The 10260-nt window shown below is 43.7% G+C and overlaps 1 protein-coding gene across 2 annotated transcripts in view; it reads left to right on the top strand.

Moving 5' to 3' along the window:
• The first annotated feature begins 4875 nt into the window (after positions 1-4875).
• STAMBPL1 (STAM binding protein like 1) overlaps positions 4876-10260 on the top strand; it is a 31807-nt gene continuing 26422 nt past the window's right edge. For both annotated transcript variants that reach the window (XM_081004571.1, XM_081004570.1), the window contains exon 1: positions 4876-5132. In XM_081004571.1, coding sequence (XP_080860697.1) covers positions 5130-5132 — 3 coding nt within the window. In that variant the 5' untranslated portion in view covers positions 4876-5129. The remainder of the gene's footprint in view (positions 5133-10260) is intronic.

The following is a 10260-nucleotide window of genomic DNA, read 5'->3' as shown; positions in this document are numbered from 1 at the left end:
GAACAGGGTTTTGATTTGGGTTGGGGTTTTCTAAGTACCAACAAAAGTTTTAAAAAGATTTTGGTTCCTGTTATCCCAGTCAAGATACTGCTGATTCAGAAACATCAAGCTCTTTTTAAAAAAGCTATTTTTAGTAAAGCTTGAAAAACAAAGAGAGAGAAAACAATATAGAAATATCAAGTTCTGAATCATAGAATCATAGAGTTGGAAGAGACCACAAGGGCCATCGAGTCCAACCCCCTGCCAAGCAGGAAACACCATCAGAGCACTCCTGACATATGGTTGTCAAGCCTCTGCTTAAAGACCTCCAAAGAAGGAGACTCCACCACACTCCTTGGCAGCAAATTCCACTGTCAAACAGCTCTTACTGTCAGGAAGTTCTTCCTAATGTTTAGGTGGAATCTTCTTTCTTGTAGTTTGGATCCATAGCTCCGTGTCCGCTTCTCTGGAGCAGCAGAAAACAACCTTTCTCCCTCCTCTATGTGACATCCTTTTATATATTTGAACATGGCTATCATATCACCCCTTAACCTCCTCTTCTCCAGGCTAAACATGCCCAGCTCCCTTAACCGTTCCTCATAAGGCATCGTTTCCAGGCCTTTGACCATTTTGGTTGCCCTCCTCTGCACACGGTCCAGTTTGTCAGTGTCCTTCTTGAACTGTGGTGCCCAGAACTGGACACAGTACTCCAGGTGAGGTCTGACCACAGCAGAATACAGTGGTACTATTACTTCCCTTGATCTAGATGCTATACTTCTATTAATGCAGCCCAGAATTGCATTGACTTTTTTAGCTGCCGCGTCACACTGTTGGCTCATGCCAAGTTTGTGGTCAACCAAGACTCCTAGATCCTTTTCACATGTACTGCTCTCAAGCCAGGTTTCACCCATCTTGTATTTGTGCCTCTCATTTTTTTCCCCCCAAGTGCAATACTTTACCTTTCTCCCTGTTAAAATTCATCTTGTTTGTTTTGGCCCAGTTCTCTAATCTGTCAAGGTCGTTTTGAAGTGTGATCCTGTCCTCTGGGGTGTTAGCCACCCCTCCCAGTTTGGTGTCATCTGCAAATTTGATCAGGATGCCCTTGAGTCCATCATCCATCATCCAGGTCGTTGATAAAGATGTTGAATAAGACCGGGCCCAAGACAGAACCCTGTGGCACCCCACTAGTCACTCTTCTCCAGGATGAAGAGGAACCATTGATGAGCACCCTTTGAGTTCGGTCAGTCAGCCAGTTACAAATCCACTGAGTGGTAGCATAGTCAAGACCGCATTTTACCAGCTTCTTTACAAGAATATCATGGTAGGCTACATCCACTGCGTTCCCTTCATCTACCAGGCTTGTAATTCTGTCAAAAAACGAGATCAGGTTAGTCTGACATGACTTATTTTTCAGAAATCCATGCTGAAGGAACCAAACAGTCATTTCTGGGAGGAAAGATTACTTATTATCAAACCAAAATAACCCACTCAGAAGTGTCATATACTTTAGAGGAAGGATCATCTGTTAAAGGGAATAATAACAAAACAATGAATGCTCCTCTAAACTCGTTGACATTTATAGGACACCAATCTATTGAATAGAGGCATATATCTAGATATATTTATACAGATGTTCTTCCCCAAACTCACTAGGAAGCAGAAAGAGTTTATACTGGCCATTGTGAGGTATGCAACTAGATATCCATAAGCAGTTGCTTTGGTTTTCACAGATATAGGCAAAAGTCTTGTTAAACAACATTTTTCATATTAGAAGCAATTGTATGGGTATGGAACCAATTAAGACTGTGCATATGGGGCCATAAGCTTCTTTCTCTCACTGTTCATAGTGCATTAAAGTGGTTTTATATGCAGCATGAAAAACCAACTGAGAACTGTCTTCAACATATGCCAGTGCTTTTCTTCTAGGAAAAAAAAGGTGCTGGTACTGTGCACCCAGGAAAAAAGCACGGAACATTTCTATCAAGTACCTTCTGTCTACCTGAAACATCTGAATGGGATACATTTCAAGGAGCCATGTCTGATTGATCAGAATCTAAATGTGACCAAAAGACTGAGCCAGTCAATTATAAAATAAAGCCTGGAAACAGGCTAGTGAGTCACATAGTCTCCTCCACCTGATCCCATTGTAATTTGACTGCAAACAGATACAGTATATTGTTGTGAGTGATGCTCTGCTTCAGCATAGGATTTGTAGGTTACCTGGAGCTGTCCAGCCACATGTTCCTTTGCACATTCTGCTATGTAACCCAGCTGCCCAACTAACACAGGATCAGGAAAATCTATACTTGCCTTTGGTGGTTCCATTCTATTCTAGATCTGAAATGTACAGGGTTTAGGCCATTTCAATGTTTACTGTTGAGTCATACAAAGAAATGTGTACTTGTTTGTATGTATCTAGGTTGCCTCTGGCTGTATTTTCCGAACCAGATTGCGCCCACGTTGGCTTTGCATGGTTCAGCTGCTGGTTGTTCAGCTGACCTTCTTCAGAGGAGATGGAAGAACAGAGAAAGCTGAAAAGCAGAAGTAAATGCCCTCGGCTTAGGTCCTGTTCCGCAAAGCCTGGAATACTCACTTATATGAGTGGTTAGTTTTGACTTTTATTGGTCTAAAGTGTTTTTTAAAAAATAAAAATTCAATAGATTGCAGTACTATGAGTGTACACAAATTCCCTTCTAGTCTGGTCTCCTTTGTTCAGCAAAGTATCCAGAAAGGGACTTTAAAAACTGAAACATCACACCCCCCATGATAAGCACTCTAAAAGCTGATACACTTCAGGGTTGTTGAGGTTTATGATAGAGACATCTGCACAGCCCTGGACGTTGTTCTCAATTGTTTCAATTTGTTCAGCATAGCAAGCTAATGTATTCCCATTTACCTTGTATAGATCACTGTGGGAGCATCGGTGCATACAACAGCATGAACAATTGCAGGCCTGAGTCCATAGTATTCCTACTTAATGTAAGTTAAACATGGAACAAGTGATTCTGGAGTTGCAGATTTGGAGTGGTTTTCAAACTTAACTGCAAAGCATTGCATATAAGTGTGTATTTGAAGAAGTGTGCATGCACACGAAAGCTTATACCCAGAACAAACTTAGTTGGTCTCTAAGATGCTACTGGAAAAACATTTTTATTTATTTATTTACATTGTATATAAGTACACCTAATAATTTTATAGATGACAACCATTTTGAATTTTTTTAAAGTTATTAAAGTGATTTACACAAGCTTCTAAATAGAAAATAAACTTGTTATCTGCTGGCTTCTTCCATCAGCATTGCAACAATGGTGGCACTTGTGGAATGACATGATGCTGCCAGGGAGCTATTGAAAGCTTGCAAGGACATTATCATGGAGGCTACTTTTTAAAAAATAATAATGAATAGATGAATGGATACTGTAGTCTGCTTTTTGCCAAACATACCTGACCTATACATAATCATGCATGTCATTTATTACTGAATTCACAAAGGGGCATTAATTTGTTCCTGCGAACTGTACATACTACACCTGTAAAGAGATACCATAATTTCCCCTTTTCCCCACGCTCTTTGACTTCCTGTCAGAGCAGCACCACTGGGGGACACAATATTCTACCCACCATTATATTACAGTCAGTGAGGACAGGGTGAATGGGTTTTCCTCACAGCAATGGGAAATAAGACTTGGGTGAGGTATGTGCCTTAACTGTGCAAGGAAACTTAACCAGCAATAATATTCTACTGTTCAGAACACAGACCTGGTAAAGGGTTTCGCAGGAGCGAGCAGAAGAAGTGTGCTAGAGGCAAACAGCATGTGATCAAAAAAAGGTCGTTCAGTGCACCCATACATATGAGTCAGACTCTTCACTGCTTCAGCTTTGGTTTACTGTGACTGTAGCCAACAATAATTTCCACGGTAGTTCTTGCACCTGCCATGACACATGAATTACGAGGTTCTGCCCTCCCCTACTTCCTCCTCTGACTTCTGAGCCACACTAGAAACAGAATCATAGGATTGTAGAGTTGGAAGGTACCATGAGGGTCATCTAGCCCAACCCGCCTGCACTTCAGGAATCTTTCATGGGTTTGGAACGCATGACCCTGAGATTAAGACTCTCCTGCTCTTAACCCTAAACTTTCTTTTTCATTACTGCTGCTATTGTGAATCGACACGGTTGCAAACTGATCGCTCTGTTCCTTGAAAATAACAATAAAAACACATGCATCGGTTGGATAGCTCAGTTGGTTAGAGCATGGTGCTGATAAAGCCAAGGTTGCGGGTTCAATTCCATATAGGGCAGCTGCATATTCCTGCATTGCAGGTGGCTGGACTATCAGCCTTTCTCAACCTGTGGGTCCCCAGATGTTGTTGAACTACAACTCCCATCATGCCTAGCGAGCAAGGCCAGAGCTCAGGGATGATGGGAGTTGTAGTCCAACATCTGGGAACCCACAGGTTGAGAACCGCTGGATGACACTCAGGGTCCCTTCCAACTCTACAATTCTATGATTCTACATCTTCTTTAAAAAAAAAACCCAACAGCAACAACTGTGCAGGTGTCAGTGCAGCCTCACGAGGGCTCAGCCTCACCAAGGTCCTAACTGCTGCTCATACTACCAACCCGCCTCTCAACTACTCCCATTCCTGCCCGAGGCAGACTCCAAAGAGCTAAGCGAAGTCGGGGGCGGCGAGTCGGGGGCCTCGCTCTTTCGCGGGCGGCCGCTCAGCTTTACCGCGCCTTTCCTTTGCGCCCCGCCCAACCGCTGTCCATGTGAGCGCGCGCGCGGCGCCAGCCGGCTGTCTCCGCTGAGGGGAGCAACGGGCCCTTGGCTCAGCCACGGCGGCCGGAGCCCGCGCGGCGCTGCTGCTGCTGCTGCTGCTGCTGCTGCTGGCGGCATTGCGCTCGAGAGCGGCGCTCGCGGCGAGAGATTGGGGCGTGCGCCGCCCCCGGCGCGTGTCACGGATTAGGCGAGGCGAGCAGCGGCGGGCGGCGGCAGCAGCAGCAGCAGCGCCTGGGCTCGGCTCCGCTCATTGTTGGGCCATTGTGGCGGCGGCGGCGGCGGCGACCGGCGGCTGCCGCCACTTCTCTCTAGCCGAAGCCCTCAGGCGAGGCGGACTTGACGCGACTCTCCCGGCAGCCATGGCTTTATGGTAAGCTGGCGCGCTTTCTCCTCTTCGAAGGAGAGGTATCGAAACGGGGATGGCTTTGCTGCAGAGAGATGGAGGGCGGGGAAGGGGGCCGCGGGAAGGCAGCCGGAGGGGGGGGGCTGCCGCCCTCGTCGTGCCCCACGGCGTTCGCCAGGCGCATCTGGCCGACCCCTCCCGGAGGCGCAGGGCTGGGCTGCAGGCACCTTGCGCTCCCATTCCGAAAGGGCCCGCTCTGACGCGTTGACAAGGCGCCGACCCTCCGCCAGACAAACATGTGTGCCTCGAGGGGCGGGGGAAGAAGCCTCGAAGCCCTTGTCTTCCTAGTTCCGCCTCTTGCTGCCACAGCCGGCGAGGAATCTCGAGCTTAGGGAATCGGGAAGACGTGCTCTCTGGCTGAGGCTGATCTGACATATCTCTTTCCCTGGCCATTATTATATACCGCCTTTCCCTAGAGCATCGCCGCTCGGGAACAGGCTGTGCTGGAAAGGTGCTCTTTAGTTGTATGATCGGGGTGGAGTTGATCTGGACAACGGGGCGGGCGGCAGTTCCCACCCCCTTTGAAATGTGACAGCAGCTTCAGTCGTTTCCAGATGCCATTTGTTTTTAAAGGGATAATTGGAAAGGGAGTGCACATTTCAAAAACAACATTATAGATCTCCCCCCCCCCCTTTTTAAAAGCAGACTGCACAAACCCCTTAACAGGCCCACTGGGATTTGCAAATCCACATAAGGATTTGCTACCCCATCCCCGCCTCCAAGCACCCCCCTTTCCTGGTAAGTGGCATTTGCCCTAGGGATTTTATTGCATCTGTACCTCAGACTCATTCTTCACTTCAGAGCTGCAGTTTTCTCTTTGCCTGCCCTCAGCACTTTCGCAGCTATGTTATTGATTCCCCAAGGACTTGCAGGTTGCATCAAGATGGCCTTGAATGCAATACAAATACTGAGAAGCAATCAAGACAATAAGGTGGAACTGAGAAGATGCTCAGGGAGAATTTTCACCCTCTCTCTATCATAAATGGCTCTCCTTCTTTCCTTTGCCCTTTTTATTGTGAGTGCAGTATATGACCTTTATAATTTACCACACCATTATATATATTCGAGTTACTAATGTTAGGATTAACACAAGATTCTGTTCCTAGTTGGGTTCAACCGTAAATTGAACAGCAATTAGCACTCTACCAGGTTTTCGGCCTGGTAATTGCTCTTGTTCTAACAGGCACTTTCTCCAGGGACATGTTGAAATATTGCCCGTAAATAGCATTGCCAGAATATGAAAAATAAATGTCTTAAGAAAGTGAGAAAGGTGCAACAACTGTGTGAAATTGCGCTGTCTAGAATCTTGTATTGCCTTTCAATAGATAAAGGCTTGGCATAACCCTAACCTAGCTTGGTGTAATGTATTTTAGTAGGCCAACTAGATGTAAAATTGATTGTATTTTAAAATATTGCATAATGATGTCACATTTCTGGACTGGCTCTCCAGACAAAGGATAATTCATAAGATTAGCAATTAATAGGACTGATACGACTGTAAGAATAGATTAGGTCTTGAGAAATTCAGAAATCCAAGTTGAAAAGTGCTGTCAGATTCTAAATTGCTAAGAATGTGGCTAGACAGCCACAGTTACAGATGTCATAAACTGGGATTCTAGTGATAGAAGCTTTTTCTTCTTTTTCTTTTTTAAGAAAACATATACTGTATCTGAATGTGGAGTTTTTGTTGTTGGGGCTGTTGGTGTTTGGACTATATAAAGCTGAAAGGTTTGCCAATATTTGCTTATTTTTAGCAGCTATGCTAATGTTCAGTGTCAGGAAACATTTTAAGATCCTAACAAATTATATTCCATTGCTAAATGTGCTCACTCAAAAATGACCTATCTCAGTAGAGCCTAGGAGCAGTTTACACAGTGAATCAGTGCACTGAAATCATGAGTTTAGTGAATTCTGATGGGGTTTTGAATGTGACTGAAAGTTGAGTCACACAACCCTCTCAGCATGTTACCATCCTCAGAGAATACTCAGCCTACAATGAGTTGACTTGGGAGAGCAGTGTGACTGCTGCTGGCAAGCGCTGAGTTTGGTACAGTCGTTTTAGAGAGTTGGTAGCAGTCCTTTTTCTCCCCCTGGCCTAGTAACTTGTCCTCTTGTTTCTAAGTGGAACTTAATGCAGCTAGCACTGTCTGTTTTCTAATTGGAAGTAAAAAGTTTTTATTCTATTAAACAGTAGTTTATACAATTAATTCGTAATTGCATATATTTTCAATTTAACAAGGGTGGTGCATGTACAGAAGGAAACCTCATGTACGCATCCCTTGCATGGGTTGAAATTATGCGCTCAAAAGTATACAGTGTGCATGTTTTCTGGCTTTGGATCCCTCTGTTTAGATTCTGTGTAATTCTGGATGTGGAATTGGTTACTGTACAAAGCACTTACTGTACAAAGCACTTAACATTCATTTGGAGGAAGTGAACATAATTCATTTGCTACTTCCTGTGTTACCCATTGTGAAGAACAGGATCTGTGATTTAGGCCTCCCCTCCAAACCCGAGCAGGTGATCTGAGCTGTCAGGCTTTGCAAAGTGGCCATCTGTTGGGTGGTTTTGTTGTTGTTTAGTCGTTTAGTCGTGTCCGCCTCTTCGTGACCCCATGGACCAGAGCATGCCAGGCACTCCTGTCTTCCACTGCCTCCCACAGTTTGGTCAAACTCATGCTGGTAGCTTCGAGAACACTGTCCAACCACCTCATCCTCTGTCATCCCCTTCTCCTTGTGCCCTCAATACTTCCCAACATCAGGGTTAGATACATACAAAAGTGGAGAAAAGTACATGGGAAACATACTGCTGGCCATGCATATATCTAGACAGGGATCACATTCACATTTGGAACTTAGCTGCTAAAAGCAAATCATTTATGCACATAATATTTAATTTAAAAAGAGTTTGAAAAATAATACAAGACAAAGGCTGTGTTTGCATGGCACACTAAACCAGAGTTCTTATGCTCAGGTCTGGAGACCAAATGTGGCTCATCAGGCTCTTCTTTCTGGCCAGGCCACATCCCTCATTGTCTCTACCTCATACCTTAGCTTTGTGCTGATAACACCAAGGTTGCAGGTTCGATCCCCATATGGGACAGCTTTATATTCCTGCATTGCAGGGGGTTGAAGTAGTTGATCCTCAGGGTCCCTTCCAACTCTACAATTCTATTATTCTGTAAGTGCTTTTGTCATGTAGTTCAGACCTGCAAAATGGTTAACGCTATGGTTAGTTTCTTTTTTTAAAAAAATAAAAATTAAATTAAATTAATTTTCTTTTTCTCATAAGAAATATCCAGTATCAATAACATTCATTTTCCAATTTCCCCCCTCCCTATTGACTTCCCTCAGCTTCCATTTCTGGTTTATTCTGTCAAATGTTACATCCTGCTGTTTGTATGTAGTACTATGTTGTCACATTGTTAAATTTCTTGTTCTCTGTAAATAAAATTGTAAATGTTTGTTTAAAACCTGCCAGGGAGTCCATGTTTGTTTTTTCGTTTCTGCAAATACTGAATGTTGTAAAAGGTTCCCATTCTTTTTCAAAATCACTATTGTCCTTTTCACGCAATTTGTCCGTTAACTTTGCCAACTCTGCATAGTTCATCAACTTTTATTGCCATTGTTCTTTTGATGGTATTTCTCCAGTCTTCCAGTTTTGTGCTATTAAGATTCTTGCTGCTGTGGTGGCATACATGAATAATGTCCGTTTTTCTTTCAGTAGCTCTTAAATACCTAACAAACACTATTGTTAGTTTCAAACAGGCTGATTTCACACAATCATTGCTGAATGTTAGACTAAGTTTTTAGCTAAGAACAAAAAACCCAATCTCAGTTCCAGACTGCAAATGCAGCCTCAGGTTAAGCAAAAGCAAGCACTTTGGAACTTCTTCTCTTGGGTGCATGAGATGGGAGCAGGAGAGTATGTGAGCCCAGAGTTTGAGTCAGCTCATTATGGAGTGCATGCATAATTCTAACCTGTAATCTAACACCAAGGCTGCCAACCTTTTAGGGGCTGTGAGCACATTTGCAAGCTAGAGAAACACACACACACACACACACACACACACGGTGCATCCAAGCATACACCACAGCCTATTCTATCGGCTACAAGAGAGAAATCTGTGTGGAGAGGGGATAGGACCTGGTACACACCAGGGAAGGCCTTTATGGCTGCATAGGCACAACATTGGTGGTCCCTGGTTTCACGTGATGTCCTGATGTGCCCCAAATGTCAGTAACTGTTGACAGCCGGTGTATCAGAATGTTAGATTTTGATCAGGAAAATTTCTGGGTTCAATTTTCTGCTGACCCATGCAGTTCACTAGGTGACCTTGAGCTCTCTCCATCTAACCTACATCACAAGGTTGTTGTGAGGATGATATCAGTTAAGTCTTGGGCATGTTGCCTTGGGCTCCTTAGAAGAAGGATGGAATACAATCTAATAAATAAATTAGATGGTTTTTTTATGGACTAGTATCTACTGCATATATATATATTTGTTTCACAAACCAGAACTGCATATAAGCTGTTCCTTTTAAAAATGGGGGGAACTTCCCCCACCTCCCAAACGACATGTTACTTTTGTGTTGTAATAAGGGTATTGCCTACCAACAGGTCATTGGTTAAAATCCCATTGCTCACATGAGTGTCATTAGAGGATACACCAGTCTGCTAGCTATGAGCGGATTAGGAGCGTATTGAAGTAATGGGATGCTTAGAATAATCATGCCAGTTGACCTTAAAGAAGTTTGTAGCAAACAAGCATATGGAATGAACTCTTCTCCATGAGCTGAAGGTCACCTTCTTTTGATACCTTTGAGTCAAGTTTAAAAATCAATGGAATGGTTTACCTTGATACAGAGGCAGCATTCGTCAGTATCTTTTCTACACATAATAAACAACCAGGGTAACCTGAGATCTAACTACTTCCCTCTTGAAGTAGTTCCCTCTATATGATCTGTTTTATTATGATTTTGCTACACACACACACACACACACACACACAGCCCATAGTCACTTCTGAATAAGTATGCAGAGCATTGCATTGTAAAATCAACTAAACTGTTGTTAGAAAGCAGACATATTAAATG

This window comes from Podarcis pityusensis (genome assembly GCF_964106645.2).
Source record: "Podarcis pityusensis genome assembly, chromosome: 5".
NCBI classification, from domain to species: domain Eukaryota; kingdom Metazoa; phylum Chordata; class Lepidosauria; order Squamata; family Lacertidae; genus Podarcis; species Podarcis pityusensis.
Note: the sequence above shows the minus strand (reverse complement) of the source record. Positions and strands in the feature narration are given on the sequence as shown.